The 20,547-nt window shown below is 45.0% G+C and overlaps 1 protein-coding gene across 1 annotated transcript; it reads left to right on the top strand.

Moving 5' to 3' along the window:
- The first annotated feature begins 8,666 nt into the window (after positions 1–8,666).
- GAS1 (growth arrest specific 1) lies at positions 8,667–9,761 on the top strand. Its single transcript, XM_056514260.1, has one exon. The coding sequence runs from the start codon at positions 8,690–8,692 to the stop codon at positions 9,668–9,670; it is 981 nt and encodes a 326-aa protein (XP_056370235.1). The 5' UTR covers positions 8,667–8,689; the 3' UTR covers positions 9,671–9,761.
- Positions 9,762–20,547: the final 10,786 nt, after the last annotated feature.

Genomic DNA, 20,547 nt, shown 5'->3' on the forward strand with positions numbered 1-20,547 from the left:
ATAGCTACTAAATTGAACACACTGAGGATATATTTCTGAATGGCATGTTTCACTACAGTCATCTTCAAATTCTAAAACAGAAATTGAATTTGGGAGTAGAAGAAGTAGGAAACCAAATCAGGTGTTACCTTTCCAGAGTTCATGTTATACTTGTGTTAAGTATGATACAAATTTCAATGAAATTTGAACACAAACCTACTAGCTGCCTCTGGATAGTTGTAAACATTCGAAAAATTTGAAAGTAAGAAAGGTTAACAAACCAAAATAATCCAACAAAAAAAAAAAATCTAACTGCTTCTGTGTATATGTATGTTGATATGTACACCAAAGAACTCCCATAAAACTGTAATGTTGAAATTCATTTGGCATGGAAGAGAAGTAGACTCTTGGTCAGGCATGACAAATATTATACTGATTTTGTGGATGATTAGGATTAGAGTAATTGCTAATACAGTATAATATAACCATGTCTTAAGGGTTATAATATAAGCAGGTTCAGATAGAAATGTATGTTTACAGTCTTTGGCTTACAGATTTTCAATTAAAAAGAGAATTTTATCTGCACATATAAGGTTCTAGCAGTTTTACTCATCCTTCCAAAAGTGAGTGTTATCCTGTCCTCAGGCTGGATGCACAATGCAGGCATCCCTGCCTGGGAGGCATCTACCCAGAAACTGACTGCAGCCTTGGAAATGGTTTTGCCTGACTCCAGCTCCCTTTTGCAGGCTGACATGTAACCAGGTCACAGCCTTGATCACCACAGCTTCTCCATCTCTGGAATGCATTAATTATGTGAGCATCCAGACAATTCCTCCTGAGATTCCTACCCAGTGTTCTCATCTCAGCACAACTCCCACCTAGTGTTCTTATCTAAGGCTAAATCACACTTCGTGCTGGAGACAATTGCAAAGGAAGAGGTTTTATGTGGGGCAGGGAGGATGAAGGGGACTATCCTGTCACACATATTGACAGTGTGTATGGTTCATATTTACCTTCGTAGAATATGGTTATTTAAAACTTGTCTCTAATTGGCTTAGCAGGTGACCAGGAATCAGTTGGCTTCACCATTACTTTTGCCTTTCTTAGGACCAAAATAGGGTTGATGTCCTACTTAGGTTTGTTTCAACAGCATGTGTGGTCTAGTTTGTAGTTTAGATTGGAAGAGAGTTCAAAAAAGAAGTCCAGTAATACTGTATTGTGAAATACTTCCATGTTTACTTTACTAGATGCACTGGGTAAATCTCTCAGTGAAATTTACTATTTCATATATAAATAACATCCCCCAACTTTACAAGGATGCAACTCAATTTTTAAGTAAATATTATAAATGTCAAAAGCATATTGAAAAAGAAGGAGACAGTGGATTAAAAATCTATTTCAGGCAAGCTTGTGTATCCTCATAAGTGGATGGATGTCAAGCCAGGGACTTGGGGGAGAAAAGCCCCTCCCACAGTAAAGAAGAACCTGAATATACATAAATCTACAAAACCTGATGAAATGCATTCCAAACTCCTGAGAGAATTGGCTGATCTAATTGGCAAGACAGTCTCCTTGATATGTGAAAACTGATATCAGTCAGGTGACTGGAAAAGCGGGAACATTGCACTCATCTTTTAAAAGGGTAGAAAGAAATTCTGGAAACTAGTGAACTGTCAGCCTCCCCTCTGTGCCTTGGAAGTTCATAGGAAGTTCCTCCTAGACTTTGCTTTAGCAGGTGATTCAAGACAGACAGCACAGCTTCGCCAAGGGCAAATCCTCTCTGACCAACCCAGAGGCCTTCTATGGTGGAGTGACTACATCAGTGGATAAAGGAAGGGCCATAGATGCCATCTATATGGACTTCTCTAAGACCTTTGCCATGGTCACCTCATTCTTCTCTCTAAACTGGAGAGAGAAGGATTTGATGGGTCATCTGCTTGGTGGATAAGGAACTGGCTGGATGGTTGCACCCAGAGGGTAGTGATCAATGGCTCAATGTCTGAATGGAAATCAGGGACAAGTGGCTGCCTCAGGGGTTCACACTGGTACCAGGACTGCTTGATGTTAGTGACATAGACACAGAGATCAAGTGCACCCTCAGCAAGTTTGCAGGAGACACCAAAAGCTGAGTGGTGCTGTCGACACACCTGAAGGATGCCATCCAGAGGGACCTGGAAAAGCTTAAGAAGTGGGTCCATGGTTCAACAAGATCAAGGGTAAGGTGCTGCACCTAAGTCAGGGCAACCCTTGATATCAACACAGGCTTGAGGATGAACAGATGGAGAGTAGCCCTGATGGGAAGGACTTATGGATACTGCTGGATAGCAGGCTGGACATGAACCAGCTGGTTAGAGCCTGGTGCTAACAACACCAAGGAACTGGGCTCCATCCCTCTATGGGCCACCCATATGTAATGTAAGAGCTGGACCCAGTGATCCTTGTGGGTCCCTTGCAACTCAGAATATTCTGCGAATGTGTGACTGTGAATCTGCATTTTCATCCCATCTGGAGTGCAGTCTAGCTCTGCAGTGCTCAGCACATGAGATATGAACTGATGGGGCAGGACCAGAGGGAGGCCACAAAAAGGATCAGCAGACTGGAGCTTGTCTCCTGTGTAGACAAACTGAAACATTTGGGACAGTTCAGACTGGAGAAGACATCAAGGAGACCTTACTGTGGCCTTCCAGTCACTAAGAGGGGGTCACAAGAAACATGGGGACAAATCTGCTAGTGGGGCCTGTAGTAAAAGGACACGAGTAAGGGTTTTGAACTAAAAGAGAGCAGATTCAGACTAGATACAAGGAAAAAAATTGTTATGATGACGGTGGTAAAACAATGGAAGGGTTGCTCATAGAGGTGGTGGGTGACTCATCCCTGAAAATAGTCAAGGCCAGGTTGGATGAGGGTTTCAGCAACTTGATACATTTCAAGGTGTCTCTGCTTATTGCAGGGTGTTTGGAACCAGATCACATCCTATCATAAAATGCTATGAGTGGGAAAGAACCTTAAAGATCATCTCTAGTTCTAATCCCCCTGTCATGGGCAGGTGCTGTTACAGCTCAACATGCAATGGGGCTGTGATGCAGCTGTGGAAATTAGGTGGAAGTCTTGTGGTTTGTGTTGTCATGGCATGGGGGGACAGGGGGGAATATGGAGTGAGGTGTAGTCTGCAGGATCTTGTTCTTCAACCTGATACCCATAAATGTTTTGTAGAAACCAAGTATATCTCCTACAAAGAAATATTCCATACAATGTACCCACAAAGAATAAAAGTGTTGACCACAGTCCCATCCACAGCATTTCTCACAGTAGTGCTTATAAATTGTACCCAAATTTTGCATCTAGTCAGAGAACGAAAATTCAGTGCAAAATTGCAGGAACAGATTGATGTATTTGTTCTCCTTGCTCTCCCCAGAAGGGACACCTTTTGGCAAACCCTACATCCTCAGACCCTGATACTAAGCTTGTGATTGCCAGGACATTGTTACTGCTATGTACAGCCACTCTGCAGTTAATGCATTGTCACTGGCAATCCAAAAGAACCTTACACATCACACTCAATGCACTGTGCTATTCATGAATCCGACTGGCTCTTTTGATTGCAACCACCTTTATGGACTATGTGTGTCTGCTGTGGGACCTGTAGTTATGACTTTGCAGTACGAGGGACACATTTATGTCATCACCAAAGATGACCTTTAAAGCTCCCTTCCAACCCAAACCATTCCACGATTCTGAGCGTGCAGTTAGCCATTATAGCACATTTGCAGGACCCATAATATTGTGATGTTCATGAGACTTAACACCGGCAAATACCTAAAAAATGCATAGCCAGCAGAACAATGTCTAACTGATCCTAAGCATGAAGTGTAGTAGTCTCAGCAGCTATGAGCTTTAATTAACTGGTGGGCAATGCCATTACCAAGAGTTTACCAACTTACTATCCTCCCTGTTCATTATTTTTCTTCCTAACTAAATCAAGAAAAGGAGGCATGGTCACACTGGGAAGTCATGCACATTCTAGTAAAGAAGAAGTTACTATTTTGGGGAGAATTCAACCTAGTTTAGGTGGCTAACTTAAGACAAAAATGTCCCAAACTCCTGCAGAGACAATAAAAAGATAAACTATTCCAGATGTGAACAAACCTAATTTAGATGCCTTCATTCTCTCTTCTCTATTGAAACAGACACCACCTGAACGCATTATATTCATTCCCCTGCCCCCAGTTTTGTGCTGGGAATCTGGTAAGTCACAACATTTTTCTTTAGTAACTTTAGAATGCAGACATAATTTATGGATCTCTGAAGGTACACTGCTGTACCAAGAACTCTGCTGTATGCACATGTCCATATTCAGTCATCTGCACAGGCTACTGTGAGTGGCACCTTACTGGGCCATTTCTACAGGATGAATGGTGGTGTAAGAAGCAGGACTTTTGCTGCCTACCATGACCCCCCTGCACTGTAATACCAAGGTTCTGAGAACTAGTGACAGAGTTTCTGCCTTTCACAGACAGGTGAAGTCTACTATTACTAAAGAATTAAGTCCCTTCTAGAAGAAAAATTGTTCTCTGTGTATCCCTATTAGGGACATATTTAAGGTATTACCAGATGCACATAATGAAATTGTATCAGCAAATTAATTCCCAGCACAGCTGCCAGAAATTTTTAATAGCAGCTGTAAATCTCTTAAAATGAAAAAAAAAAAAAAAAAAAAAAAAAAATAGTATAAGCCCATTAAAAAAAGTGCTTAAAATAATTTGAGCAGAATTAACCACATGTACTGGCTATGTATTTTCAGTTACAATTGAATGTGAACTTCTAAATTTTAAGGTCAACTGGTATGGTGTGTACTTGATTTTCTTATTTTCTAAACACTCTTGATATAAAATAGGTCAAAGAAAGAGCTAAAGAAAACACTATTTGGAAAGGAGATCCATCATGAAAAGGTGTGAAATAAAAAAATGGGGAAAAGACATGAGGATTAAACCAAAAGGTGCCCAGGACTCTTTCCAATAAATCCAGATCACATACACATTGGCCTTTCTGGTTGCCAAAATGACCCCCAGTGCTGGATGACAGTTACTCTACAGTAATTTTGAGTGCTGGCATAAATAACTAAATCAACTGCTAAGACTGGGAAAGACAGCATAGACAAACGTAGCAAATGTGGGAATTTACCACGTTTTATTCTTTTGTCAAGTTGTGGAACGTATTGTCCGATTTGGTGCTTTGTGAAATAAAGCAAGAGCTGCCTTCCAATTACTTTTATAGCTTCTCTGAAAATTGGTAAGCTGAATTTGACAATATCACTCCGGTCATTAAAAAACCTGGATCAAAGTGGAGCCAGAAAATTATTTCCCTAGGTTTAGCTCCACACAGGAAAATATTTCTTTCCTCCAACAGAGCACTGTGGTGCCAAAGTCCTCACCCAAAACTGTAGTTACAAATACAGACAGAATTCAAATGCTCATAAATAAAGACAGGACAGAAAAATGTTTAAACCATTTTAAGAAGTCAATTTATTGGCAATATATAATCCTGAATGTAGATTAATATGATGTGGTAATTGAAGAATCCACCTATTCTCTGTAAAAAATTTTGTCAGTTGTATGATACCAAAGATAATTCCAAACTTCAAAGTCAACATTTCCATTGTTATTATCACTGTATAAAATATCCATTTATTTAACTAAAAGCTGTATGTGAAAATTTCTACTTATGAGTAAAGTGATGTTTCATGCCATGCCCTGCAGTGCAGCCAGGGAAGTCCATCAGCCCTAGTGGGACCAGGCACTCTTCCTGCTCCGGCAGCACCACAGCAGGCTCTTCCCAGCCTCACAAGGATGCAAGGCGGGCAGTGAAGGCTCCTCTACTCCCCCTCCTGGGAGGCCCGAGGCTCAGCTGCTGCCTTCCCCCACAGAGTACAGCCTGCTTTCTGCTCCAGAAATGAAGCACAGCCGAGCTGGATGGATTTTGCGAATGAAGGCAGGAGCTGGGAGGGGGCAGAGATCACAATCCAGCTGTCTGTAGAAGGCAGCCCCACTGGGACTGCTCTCTCCCGCGCTCAGGAAGCTCAGGAGGCCCCAAGCCATGATCCTGCTCCATTGCAACCCTCTCTCTCAGACTCTCTTATATCTGGAACATCCTGGCATCCAGGCCCTCTTCCCTCCAATGGCACCGTGGGGCATTTTCCCTAGGAACCAGCCAGTGCACAGTATGCTGAACAGCACCTGCAATGTCATCTCCAATCGAGACGCCCCAAACTAGCTGATTTCCACCAAAAACAGTGGTGTGACCCGGTAATAGGGCAACAAAGTAACACATGAACGATCCCAGTGAAGACAGCAATGTACATTTACTACAACCTGCCTGAATGGCAACTGGCATTTTTAATACCACTATTCAACAAGAATTAAAAGAAACAGCTCTAAACTAGCTGGATGGAGGCAGGGTTTCTAAACACAGCTTTTGCAGATTTAAAAACACAGCTTTTACACAAGAATAGGAAAAACTATACTGAAGGAAAAACACAAGCAGCTTGTAAAACTGATAACAATGGGGCAAGCCCTTAAGAATGCTTCTCAACCCATCAATCATACTGACTCCCAGCCACGCCACACCACCATTCCACAGTCTACGCACTTTGAGACAGACATGATTCCACACCACATGGAATTCCAAGATCCCCGAGTTTCTGGAAAATAGATTTTGTCCCAATTTCTGTGACAGATGGAGTTGATAGTCTCAGGATGAAAAAAGCGCCAGTTTTGACAGGCAGCAGATACCGATGCCCCTTGTGGTTGGAGACGCTGTTGCTCTGGAATTAAGGTAGCACTGAAACGAAAGGCAGTGGGTAAATGCACGACTACTTACTTTGTTATGCTCCTCTCCTTGTGCCTTATTATTTTTGTTTCTACTTCCTTAAAAACTGAAAGTGTAACAAGAAGGCAGGACTTCACCAAGGCGTTTTGCTTTCAGTTAAAACTCTTTAACAGATTTTTAAAAACTTTTTACTAGTTGGCAGATGAAGCACCAAAGAACTACACTGGGATCTACTGTATTTCTGCCAACAGGCGCCCTCATAAGTCAGTGTCTTACAACCGTGCACGAAAATCTCAGGCGAGAAGCTGAGTTGAATGACTTTAAAATCGGTGGGATATGAAGAAAGTGGAAAGTTGTAATATAGAGAGTACAGCAAAGGAGTACTTACATAGTCGCATTACAGCACTAGCAGTTAGCTTTGCTCTCCCGGAGAGTACTAGCACACTGAAACCAGGACCTCTGTTATTATTTCAGTAAGAACAAAGTCGGTCCCATTTTGAGCCTAATCCTCTCTACCGCTCTGATAGCGGATCTGCCCCCACTTGAATCACTGGCAAGTTTGGGTACAGGCATTACCCGAGCTAGGGAGCTTGGTTCCCCCGCACCCCTTGCTGTAGGGAGCAGGACCGGGGGCAGTGCCATGCCTGCACGCCCGGCGCGGTGCTGCCGAGCACCCCGCGGCCGCCGCCCGGCCGGTCCCGCAGCGCCGCCGCCGCTCAGCGCCGCCCGCCCGCCGCCGCGCCGCCTTAACGGGAGGAGGGGCTCCTCGGGGGGCTGTCACTCTCCTTAAGCCTTTCCTTTCAAGCTTTGAATGTGAGCTGCCCTCCAGCCCCCCTCTCTCTTCCCTCCCTCCAGCACATCGTAAAGAGAAGGAGGGAAAAAAAAAAAAAAAAAAAAGGGGTTTCAACAACAGGCTGGGCCAATGGCAAGTGGCGAGGCAGGGAAAGGGGGCCGAGCGAAGGGAGAAAAAGTGGAGAAAGGGAGAAAGAGAGCGAGAAAGCGCAGGCTGGGGGGGTTGTGTAAAAGAAGAAGCGTTGCTAATTTTTTTTGTTTGTTTGCTTTTCCATGCATGCATAATGAAGCCTAATCAGAGCACGTTGCTGCTGCTCGGAGGGCACTTTTGTATTTAAAGCCTTGCAAAGAAAAAAAGATCCACAGACGGATCCACAGAGCAGCTTGCAGGGCTTGTTGACAACAGAAGCAGCATCAGTCGCCCTGAGAGAGAGAGACCGCGAAGGCTGCCTCTTCTCCTTTCCCCGTGCTCTCGTCTTGGTAGCGGGGAAAGACATTTCTTCTCCGCGCCACCCGAAAGCGTGATCCATATCGAGAGGGAGCGAGCGGAGCCGGGACTGTGAACGGGATCGGAGTGGCTGGCATGTGCAGAGATGCTGCGAGCGGAGAGTTAAAAGCTCCCGAGGAGGCAGCAACAGCAGCTGGGCATTTATTTTGTGGGGAAAAAAACACAAAAAAAAAGACAGAGACGGAACTGCATGAAGAGCAGTACAGCACCATGAGCTCTCCCGGCGCAGCCTGCGATTTCCCGAGCGCACTACGGATCCGCTGTCGTCCGAGCCCCTGTTTGCACTGACTCCCCGCACCTCTCCGGGCGATTCGCCGCCGCCTCGCCGAGCCCGGAGCAGCGGGTGGGGGACCCGGGAAGGCCCCCGGGCGCCCGCTTCGTACCGCGGCCCGCCGACTTCAGCTCCCGGGGGCTGGAGAGCCTCGGGCCCGGCGCGCATGGATTGATGCGAGGAGACCTCATGCACACGGCCGGCGGGAGTTTTGGAAACTTTTCCACGGGCGGCAGCTCCTTCTCCTCCTCCTCCTCGTCTACCAGCGCCTCTTCCCAGCTCGCCCGCGGCTGCAGCCACTACCCCCGTCCGCGATGGTGGCCCGCTCTCCCGCTCGGCACGGAGGCGGCGGCGGCCGGCGCTGGCCGCGGGCGGCCGCCTGGCTGTGGCTGGCGGCGGCGCTGGGCGCCGTGTGGCCGCCGCGGGGCTCGCTGGTGCAGGGCCGGCGGCTGATCTGCTGGCAGGCGGTGCTGCAGTGTCAGGGGGAGCCCGAGTGCAGCTACGCGTACAACCAGTACGCCGAGGCGTGCGCCCCGGTGCTCCTGCAGCAGCAGCCGGCGGCGGCGGGCGGCGGGGACGGCCCGGCGGGCGCTGCGGGCGCGGCCGCCTCGTCCCGGCGGCGGTGTCCCAGCCACTGCATCGCGGCGCTCATCCAGCTCAACCACACCCGGCGGGGCCCGGCGCTGGAGGACTGCGACTGCGCGCAGGACGAGAACTGCCGCGCCACCAAGCGCGCCATCGAGCCGTGCCTGCCCCGCACCAGCAGCCCCGCGGGCGGCGGCCCCGGCGGGCCCGGCCCCGGCGGCCCCGGCGTCATGGGCTGCACGGAGGCGCGGCGGCGCTGCGACTGGGACAGCCGCTGCAGCCTGGCGCTGAACCGCTACATGACCTACTGCGGGAAGCTGTTCAACGGGCTGCGCTGCACGCCCGAGTGCCGCGCCGTCATCGAGGACATGCTGGCCGTGCCCAAGGCCGTGCTGCTCAACGACTGCGTCTGCGACGGGCTGGAGCGGCCCATCTGCGAGTCGGTCAAGGAGAACATGGCCCGCCTCTGCTTCGGCGCCGACATGGGCGGTAACGGCGCGGGCAGCAGTGGCGGCTCGGACGGCGGCCTGGAGGAGTACTACGACGAGGACTACGAGGAGGAGCCGAGCCAGAAGGGGAGGGACGACGCGGAGGACAATGCGGGCGCCGAGCCCGGCTTCCCCGTGCAGGCGGATAACGCCGGCCGGCCCGCCGGGGCGGCCGGGGCGCTGCTCGCCTCCATCTTGGTGCCGCTGCTGCCGCGGCTCTAGCGGCCCTCCCTTCCCCACGCCTCCCTGCCTGCTTCCCACCGCTGCCTCCCTCCATCCCTGCCTCCCTCCCCATCCCCTTCGCCGGGCCGGGCCGGGCCAGGCCCCCCGCGCCGAGCCGCCGCAGGCCTCAGCCGAGCCCTCCCGCGGCGGCCGGGGATCCGGCCGGCGGGGCCCCTCGGCGCCGAGCGGCTTTAAGCGCTCTGCCCGCGGAGTCCCGGCCCATCGCCCGGCGCCCCGTCCCCTCGCGTCTCCCCCTGTGCCTCCGCTGCTGCCCGCAGCCCCCGCCGACCCCTTCCCCCTGCGAGCCGGCCCTGGAGCGGCGGCCGGAGCGCGGGGCCGCTCGTGTGTCGGGTGTTGGTCTCGAGTGTGCACTATGCAATTGCTGCCACCCTGCCTTCGTGGTACTAGCGAGCGGAGCGGCTGGCGGGGACTGCGGGCGAGGCCGCCAGCCGCCCCCGGGACGAACCGGGAGTCGTGGCATGCTGGTACTGGGGGTCCTTTCAGAGTTTTGACATGAAGGTTAGTAAGAGGTGAGCATCCCAAACTTGCTGCCAAAGCGTTGCCGTACTAGTTAGTCAGCAACTTGATTATCATTAGCCGCATCTCGCTCTTCCCGATGCAGTTGTGCCCGAAAGGAAGGGACTTACGCCGCATCTGCCATTAAATTTAGGGAAATAGCAGACTGAATAAATTCGGTGGTTTACAGCACTCCCTCTTGCACACACATATTCCCTATAACAAAAGCGTGCCAGCAGCCGTCTCTTCCTCTGTAACCTAGCGACATTAAAAAAAAAAATTGTTTCGGAGTTGTTGGCTATACTGAACAATGCAACTTTTGTTTTAAAAGAGCTCTGCACTGCCATCTTTGAAAGACACTTTTAAACTCGAGAACATGTATGTACAAATATCCTGAAAATTTTTATTGCCTCGTCATATCAGGGTGCTGACCTCTGGTAAATCTTATATTAAAAAAAAGAGTATTTAAAACTGGGATTTGTTACCAGTCGCTCTTCATTGTATATAGAATTTTATAAATTGTATGCTTTGGGGATAATTTATTTAAAAAAATAATAAAAAGTTTTAATTCCACATCCTATTTGCCAGGTAGCTGCATTTGCTATTCGTTTCTGGAAAGGTACAGATTTCACTTTATGTTTAAAGGGATACCAGCAACAGTGATTAAGTGAAGTATTCTCTAGAACATCAAATGTACAGTGTATTTTACAGATTGAAAGTTAACTTTCTTATTTGGAGAGACTTTATGAACGTTTTAGAATTGTATAAACGCATTTCTGAGCTGCCTTAAACCTTGTATTTTTTATAGAAGGCGTTAAAAAGGCCTGTCTTTTAAATATGTATGACTTTTTTGTATTTTCTAAACGTGTAAATTAGTAAAGAAAGAGCTTTAAATAATGGATGCAGTGAAATTGTTTTCCAGGGACACTTGAACTCTCAGCACCCGAGATGTGGGGGTGGGGGAAGAGAGGCGGGGATCAAACCACAGAATAACAAGCCAAAAAACAGTCAAAAAAAACAAAAATCTGTGTCTGCCTGTAATACTTCACATAGATGTAAATTACTGCTATTCTTACTTTAATGGATAATTACATGCAAGAAGTAAATACAGCTTTGAAAGTACTTCTTTAAGTGAGTGGTTGATTTTATAATGCGTTGGCATGGTAACTTGACAGTGGCAGAAGAGAGTGAAGCAATTCGAGGACACTGCTCCTGTATATGTACGTGTAGAATTGCTGGTGCTCCCCGCTTCTTCCTTCGTGCACGCACGCTGCTCTCGCTGGCGCTTGTGGCAGTGCTCCTGGGCGTGCAAACAAGTGAGAGGTGCATCACACACCGGCGGCGAGCGTTTCGGACAAGGCTTCGCTTCGCGCGGGCAGGGGCGCACGCACCGAGGCAGCTGCAACAAAACGCAAAGTTTGCTATTCAGCCTGCCTTCTCCCACAGCGAAGAATGCAAAAGTAAACACGCTGAAGGGATCAGCAATTACTAGATCTTGTAATACTGTGCTTAGGCGATGCTTTGCATCGCGCTGAAGCCTGGTTTGCTGCCAGAGCTGCTGATCTACACTCAAACGCCCTTAGATAAATAATTACACTCTTAAGCTGTGTCGAGTGCTGATACACTTGACCTTGTAAATAGAAATGTTTGCAGTAGGAATAAACTCCGGCACTGGAAAATCTTTTAAACATTAACACAAAAGAGAGAGCTCAGTCCTCTAGGGATTTGAGTTTGGACTGCGTCAAGCTAGGCACTCACAAAAAAAAAAAAAAAAAAAAAAAAAAAAAAAAAAAAAAAAAAAGGGAAAAAAAAAGAAAGTTTATTTATCTTCTATTCATGGTGTTTATTTAAAGTTTTTCGTTTTAAAGGCTATAATTGGAAGGCAAGTCAGAAGTTTAAAAGCTACCACAAATAAACTTTGACTGAGGGGGCGACAGATTAGCAAGATAGTGTCTTTTTCATCTTACCAGATCTTGACAGAGCACAAATCCACATCTGTCTGTTGTATAAATCAACAAAATTAGAAATCCCTGCTTCTGGGTTAGTTATTTCAATGAAAGATTATTTTATTATTTCTTGAGGGTGTGAATTTGATTATGTTGCCCAGCAATAAATGCACATAAGTACACGTGCTGTAAGTACACACAATAAGCCAACCCCAAATAGTTGTGATACCAAACAAGTGTATGACTATGGTGTGCGGCTATGATCTGAAGTTTGTTTTTCAAGTCATCTAAATGGTTGAGTAGGCTTATTGTTAAAACAAAGCTGGAAACTGTTTCTTCGGGAGGAGGACAGAGTAGTTGGGTGAGGCTTGTAAATAGAGTCAGCTTTCTTTACAAAGTGCTGAGTTCACAATAGGGTAAGGATGATCTTAAATACTTCTTGCATAGATGACCAGAAACATGCTTTCAGTTTGTCAGCAGATAGCACCCACAAGGACTATTTAACTAGTTGTTGATGAAAAATTAAGTCCCAGCTAAAAGCCTTTATTTTTCTTCATTTAGGAGTAAAGACATTAGCACTAGAAAAGGACTGATAATTAACTGCTACAATAAACTCAAGACTTAATTTTACAGGCTCCTGTCGAAAGCATCTGCCTGGAGTAAATCAACACCAAGCACCACTAGGCAGGGAAGACTCATCTGTATGCTTCCTTCTCCAGAAAAAGTGGATTGTTTTAATTTAAGTTATTGTGCAATAAATACAGTTGAACTGATTCTGTCCTGTGAGCTCCTCTCCATGAGGAGGTAGCTCTGGGTTTTGTTGTCTCGCCAGAGTCAGCACAATTTCCAGGAAGAAGGGCTGCTTGTGCTGCCATTTGTCCCAGCCAAATAAGCCTGTGCAGATGTTGATGTCCATCAAATCCGTATTTCTTTTGCTTGATTTTCAGACAAATGGAAATCTTGAAATGTCAAGTGATGTTGCAAGAACACATTTAAGCAGGGGAAAGACTTCACCTTTCTTGACAGAGGGAGATTTTTCACAGGAAAGGAGGTTCTCTCATTTGTCTGGCTATCTGGCAGTGCTCTCTGCTGAAGTCCTGTCCAGGCTATCTCTTCCAGGGGGAGAAGGAACTCTGCATCATTTCATGTAAAATAATCCAGTAGGTTCTGATCCCTTTTCATTCCCAGTTACCAGGTTTGAATTCTTGGTGACAGTTTATTTGTCTTTGGAGGCACTTCAGTGACAAATGTTTAAGGGAGTGTGGGACAATGGTGGAGAACAAGGAGGCAGTTCATTGAACTGACAGTGACCATACAGTAAATAGGGGGAGATTCAAGCTTCACTGATCACCCAAGCGCACAGCAAATCTTTTGTATGCAATCACAATGGACATAACATAAGGTCTCTGTTTACTTTCAACAATATACACCAATGTATACAGACAGGCATATATAACTTTAAAATTGCTGCAAAACGAAACCTTACAATGACCATAAGCAAAGCTCTGGTTTGGCCGAGCCTTTTCATGGTCCCATTGGAAAGCATGATGGATTTTACTTAGAATCTCCACTCCTCCTAAAACCTTTTGGTCTACCAGATCTCTCACTACAGACATGCCTCCACAGTGCCTATCTTAGATAGGGCTGCAAAGGTGGCATCAGGAAGCTTTACAGTTGGAGAAGACATTCCATCTCTATGTGATGCAAAACTACTACTTGATTTTTGGTTTGTTTTATCTTTTGAGTACACTGGAGTTTGAGAGGTACTCCAGAAGAGCCAAAGTGCACATGTAAGAAGTAGTGCAATGAAAATTCATCACCATTTGAGTAATGGAAAATGCTTCTTGAGTGACCGAGTTGAATAGCCTTCAAATGTCACAAAAAAAAAAATTAGACCTTCGATTGATTTTGTTCCTGTCCGCAGTAATAACTTCATGAGCTTCCACACTGCTTGTGGTAACACACCCATTGCAAGGTAACACACCCATTCCTAGGAAAAGCAGGTAGTTGTGCAGACAACATTTTTAAATGGGAAGAACAATGATTTCATGTCTGTGATACAGATTTGCAAGCAGTAAAGTTGAAAGTTACTGTATTTTACTTGAGGCATTGGCTGTGGTAGACAGTTGAAAAGGCTCACACTGACTGTCTGAATGACATAAGTAATGTGCTATTAGCATAAATACTTTCTAAGACATCCATTTAATCAATTTCTTAAATAACAGAATGATCTACTACAAAATAGTGGACTGTATACACTATATTTTGGCACAAAGATGGTCATTCTCCCACTAGTAACCAGGGGCTCTAAATAAATGATTTCAACAATGTTTTATTAAAGGAGGACAAGAGCCCTCGAGCTGCATTAATCGGGGAGAAGTCGAGTGGCACTTTTGTTATGGAAATGTTAAACACATAATAGTTCAGGCAAACAATGTGGAGCCACTTCATTCTCTCAGCCATGCTGACACCTCTTAAAGAGGAACTGCAGGGAAGGATGTGGGAAAGATTTGCTTTCTGAGGAAGCTTTCAGCTAATATTTTGGATATTTACCTCCAAAATTCAACCAGTGCAAATGTAACTGAAGGGCATAAAAATAAAACAATAAAGAGGGATGATTTATGCAGCTACTGCTAGTGATGAGAGTTTGGTGCTCAAAATCAAAATAGTAATTGACAAGCTCCTCTTTCCTTTAAAGTTTCTTTTTTTCATGAATTTATTATGAGCCAAGTTGATATTATGGTTGAAGGTGAATATGCACAAAGACAGATTTTTGTTAACACACAGAGATAATAGTGATAATACAATATTTTGGGCATACATCAGGGAGGGGAGAGAGGAGAACCTAGAGTAAGGAAATGGACTCGGGTTGAGTAGGATGGTTGTTTGGTGAAGTGTAATGTGTAGGAAACATAAAAATACATTATTAATTTGATACAGAGTCTGCATAAAGAAAGATCCACGTTCAAATTTAGTATTTTGAATGGCTGAGATGAAGAAAGGGTAGGGAAGAGGAGATTACTGCTATGTAGAGAAGTTTTGGGGAGTTTACTGTGTACTTGCTAATAAGGAGAAAGAAGCTCCAAAATAATATAAAGAAGTTAGCTGAGACACTTGATTGAAAATGATGGGGGAATGCAGAAAGAAAGCTGCCTAGCAGTAATGTTGGCACGGCCAGAATGTAAGAGTCATGTGGAAATAAGATGAATATTCAACTCTGGAAATTATTTTTCTTCCCATCTCCAGAAGGTGGAGAAGAAATCTGTCATCCCCATGTTCTTGGTGTTCATAGCAGTGCACCTCAAACACTGTGCCCAGGTTTCAGACCACTCCTCTCTCAAGTTCAGGATGTTGAGAAACTTGAGGGGCTAGTAGAAGGCTGCCAGAATGGTTAGGGTTTGTGACCAACAAGGGAAAGATGAGGGAGTTGAACTTAAGTCCAACTGAAAAGTGAATCTAAGGGCACCCTATGGGAAGAGAAGTTCAGTAAAGATTACAGGGCCCAGCTCCTCTCATCAGTGTAAGAAGAGGGTGTGACAAGGTGCTGCAGGCTCCAGCTGTGGCCAGTAGGCTCAGACTGAGCATTAGGAAGAACTTTGCCAGGAGGTGAAGGAGGTAGTGCAGGACTGAGACGAGATTCCCAAAGAAAACCTATCACCTCCATAGTCTGAGATTTCCAAGACTTGGATAGCCGGAGATACAGCTGATTTCCAGTCTTGGCTGGAATACAGCTTCTGGAAAAAGTTGGAAGTAGATGATCTCTGGAGGTCCCATTAAATACATTTCTATTATATTGTGATTGTAATGTTGACCTGATGATGAGGAATCCAAGAGGCTCCTTAGGTAGATGTAGAATGAGGTCAGGCTCAAGTACACATATGGCATATTTCAGTGGAGGTGGTGATGCATGGCAATTGAGGAGAGAAGGTAACTTCTTCACATGCCCTGTGTACTGTTACACATGAGAGGATGGAAAAGTTCAAAAAGAGTCAAAGGAGAAGCTTAGGGGAAAAGTGGAGGCCAAAATATAGAAAATAGTCCAGGACTTGAAGACAAGAGAAAGCAAGGAAGTATAACACAAGGGACATAGTGAAATATAAAGAAATACAGTGAGGAAAAGGAAAGTGTCCATCTAAGAGTAACAGTTATGAATTGGAAAATAGACAGTTTGATTGGAAAGGGAAAGACAAGACTAGAAAAAATTTGAAGGAAACTGGGAGTGCAGAAGAGATGTCTCTTTCCTTTGCAAGAGAGAAAAACTTGTTTATAAACATGTTCTTGGCCACAGTATCTGGCTGCCTTGAAACAATAGAAATAAAATGCAACTAAACCTTCTCCCTTATAAGTATGTCTACATCCAAATATAGACAATGCAGACACAGTTTGTATTTTTAGCTATCTGAGAGATTGCAGGACTCTGTGTAGTCAAAAAACACATTTTCATGTAAATAAACATAGCCTGCTAGATGTTCTCTAGTAATGCAAAAGCAAGATACCTCTGTTTATAATGTCATACGAAAATAATGCATCCACCTACTACTTTATAGAGTATATGAGAGTGTATATCTGGCTTCCAGTAGTTTTAATTGTTAAAAAAATAAAGGAAGTTAGGTGGTTTACACAGAGTAAATACACTACAAGTTTCCAGTCATCCACTAGCAATGATTTCTAGTTCAAGCAGTGATAGTAGCTGAAGAAGTACTCCATTCTGACATAATGCATCCCTACAAAGAGGAAATCAGGGAAGGATGCCAGGAGGCCTGCATGGATGAACAAGGAGCCACTGGAGAAATTCAAAACACAAACAGGTAGATTATAGAGCATGCGAACAGGGAAAGGTAGGCTGGGAGCAAATAAATTGTCCCAACAGCCAGGAAGATAGTTAGGAAAGCTAAAGCTCTGTAAATCTGGCCTGGGACATCAAGGGTAACAGAAAAAGCTTCCTTAGGTACATCAGCAAAAACAGGAATGACCAGGTAAAATGTGGGTCCTTTCAGGAGGGATTTGGAAGACCTGGTTATGCAGGACATGGAGAAGACTGATGCACTTGGTGACTTTTTAGCCTCAGTCTTCACCAGGAAGTGCTCCAGTCAAACTCCCTGAGATGCAGAAGGGGAGAGCAGGGGTTGAGAAAATGAAAACCTGCCTTCTGCAGGAGAAGATCAGGCTCAAGAACACCTGAGGAACCTGAAGGTCCACAAGTCCATGGGTCCAAGATGCATCAGAGGGTCCTGAGGGGAGTGGCTGACAAAGTGGCTAAGCTACTGCCCATTATAGTTGAGAAATCATGTCAGTCTGGTGAAGTTCCACTGACTGGAAAAGGAGAGATATAAGCCCTATTTTTAAAAAGGGAAATAAGGAAGACCCAGGGAAATAAAGGTCAGTCAGTCTCACCTCAGTGCCTGGCAAGACCATGGAGTTTCCTCCTGTGCCAAGAGAAACCATACTAAGAGACACAGAAAATAATCAGGTGATTGCTGAGAACCAACATGACTGCACTAAGGGCAAATCATGCCTGACTAACTTGGTGGCCTTCTACTATGGGGTTATATTGTAGATGCAGTGGTGGACAGGGAAGGGCAACAGATGTTATGTACCTGGACTTGTGGAAAGGATAGGACACTGTCCCTTACAACATCCTTGTTTCTAAACTGGAGAGATATTGGTTTGATGGATAGAGTACTTAGTGGTTAAACAACTGGCTGAATGGTTGCATTCAAATAACTGGGGTCATTGGCTCAGTCCAAGTGGAGGGCAGTGACCAGTGGTGACCCCAGGGTTTTATTGGGCTGGCACTGTTCCACATCTCTGTCAGTGACACAGACAGTGGGATCGAGTGCTCTCTCAGCAAGTTTGCTGACACCAAGCTGAGTGGTGCAGTCTACAAGGGGAAAGGACATAATCCAGAGGGACCTTGGCAGAGTTGGGAGGTGGGCCCATGCAAACCTCATGGGGCCAAGTGCAAGGTTCTGCACATAGGTCGGAGCAATCCCAAGTACAAATATAGGCTGTAGGAGGAATGGATTGAGAGCAGCCCAGGGGAGGAAGACTTTGGGGTGCTGGTGAATGAAAAGCTCAGTGTGACCTAGCTGTGTGCAGTTATAGCCCAGAAAGCCAACCATGTCCTGAGCTGCATCAGAAGAGGATGAGCAGCAGGTCAGGAAAGGTGTCTCTGCCCCTCTACTCTGCTATGCTGAGACCCTCCCTGGAGCACTCTGCCTGGGGTACTGCATCCAGCTGGGGATCCCAAGCACAAGAAAGATGTTGACCTGTTTGAAGGAGTCCAGAGAAGGCCACTAAGCTGGTTAGAGGGCTGAAGCACCTCTTCTATGAAGACAGGCTGAGAGTCCAGTTTGTTCAGCCTGGAGAAGAGCAGGCCTTGAGAAGACATTTTAGCAGTCTTTCAGTACCTGAAGGGAAGTTACTAGAGAGATGGAGGGGGACTTTTCACAAGGGCATGTCATGATAGGACAACAAGGAACAGCTGTAAGCTGTAGGGTGGTAAGTTTATATTAGCTATTAGGAAGAAATTCTTTAAGGGTAGTGAGACACTGGGACACATTGTCTAAAGAGATTGTGGACTCCCCAACTTTGGAGTCATTCAAGACCTTGATGAGGCTTTGAGCATTATGGTCTAGTGAAAAGTTCCCTGCCCATAGCAGGGATGCTGGAACTAGATGATCTTTAAGGTTCCTTCCAACGCAAACTATTCTATGATGCTATAGGTATTCCCAATACACTCAATAGTGATGATTTTCATGTTCTCTTTTTTCAGGAGTTACACTGTCCTTCTTAATCCATTCAAACATTTTTGATGTCATGTCAAAATATCTTGTAGAAGGAAGTAAAGGAGTAGTCCACAGAAACTCTTATGGCTACCTTATTTTTCATATTGAGGTATTCAGGTGTATACCACATGTTTGCAAATTAGTCTATAGGACCTGGCAAAGTCAAGTGTAAATAGATGTCTTTGTCTGTCCATATCAGGAATTGAGGCCATGGAAGAAAATTCAATACAAGAGTATGGATTTTATACAAAGAGCATTTGTTCCAAATTGTCCAAAACATCTTACCTTTCTCTCTTGCAAAGTCTTGTTTGCATGGTTCTAAATTGTGGAACATTTCACAGACTTACAGTGATACGTCTTAAGCTTCCAGCTAACTTTATAATAGGTTCTATTGCTAAACTTTAAAATATTTTAGTATCTTACTTTACATATTGCTTTACTTACATAATGCAGATCTGTTTGCTTAAACATACTTCTACTTGAACTACAAACTTATATTCTTGTTTCATGTTTGTTTCACTTCAGTGTCCTAATGCTCCAAGCCTCCTCTTAGGTCTTAGGTCAAACATTGTGTCCATCTCTTATCTCTGAGCCTGCATGCACAAGGCCCTGAGAGCTCTCTGTGCTTGCAATTCTCACATCAAATCAATGGCTCCTGTTAGAGGTAGTTTGAGTTTTCAGTAGTGTAACTGTTGTCAGAATTTAGCCTATGGCTTTCTATACTTAGAAAGAAAGATTACTCAGTTACTTAGATGAGGCTTATGCAAATCAACAGGCAGCTAACACTTGGATTTGGACTGGGTAGCTAAAAGTTGGTTAAAACCTACTAAGTGAGCTAAAACCTATTGAAATGAGCAAAGCTGAGTGCCTGGATGTGCTGAAGAACATGTTATTATGCTAAAGGTATTGCTAGCATGGGGAGGATATATTTATAAAAGGAGTGGATAAGAATGATGTATGAAATTTGAGAAACTGTGAAATATTTTCACTTTTGGGCTGCTAAAACCTTGAGTGCTTCAGTTTTTGGCAATATTAGGCTAAATCTTAGAACATACTGACTGCATGTAGAGCCTGAATATAGTCCCTCTCATTATTTTCAGAAGTAATTTTGACTCTTTTCAGATCTCATTGGGAGCACTTCAGTCAGAACCCTGTCTGGTTTTCTCACGTTTGTGTGCAGTAAGAAGGAAAAAAGCTGTAGCAACCAAGCACTTCCTCTGCATTAAGGAACATTCTGTCCTAGTTGAAGTCTTCCCTTATGATATTCATGGGAACAAATTTTATTTTCTCAATTAATGTTATAGGGAAAATTTGTTACTTAAAAGAACTAGTGAAAACATTGTGTGGTGATGCTCTCTCAGTCCGGATTTTAAGCCCAGCATTGTCTTAATACTCTACTGTGCTAATCAAGGGAGATGGTTGCACATTGTTAGCTCTGACTCAGTAGATGTTCCTATTTTGCAGTAGAGGTAACTGGGGCAGAAACTGTTCCCAACCCTGCCCTGATTTCTACTCAGGTCCTGCCCTCAGCCTGGGGTATAGGAATGCTTTAAAATACACCTGCCACTGAGGTGTCTTCCCTAATGCTACATCAGTAGTGTACTGCTGTTTGGAAAATATTTGAACC

The sequence above is a fragment of the Oenanthe melanoleuca genome, chromosome Z, assembly GCF_029582105.1.
Source record: "Oenanthe melanoleuca isolate GR-GAL-2019-014 chromosome Z, OMel1.0, whole genome shotgun sequence".
NCBI lineage: Eukaryota > Metazoa > Chordata > Aves > Passeriformes > Muscicapidae > Oenanthe > Oenanthe melanoleuca.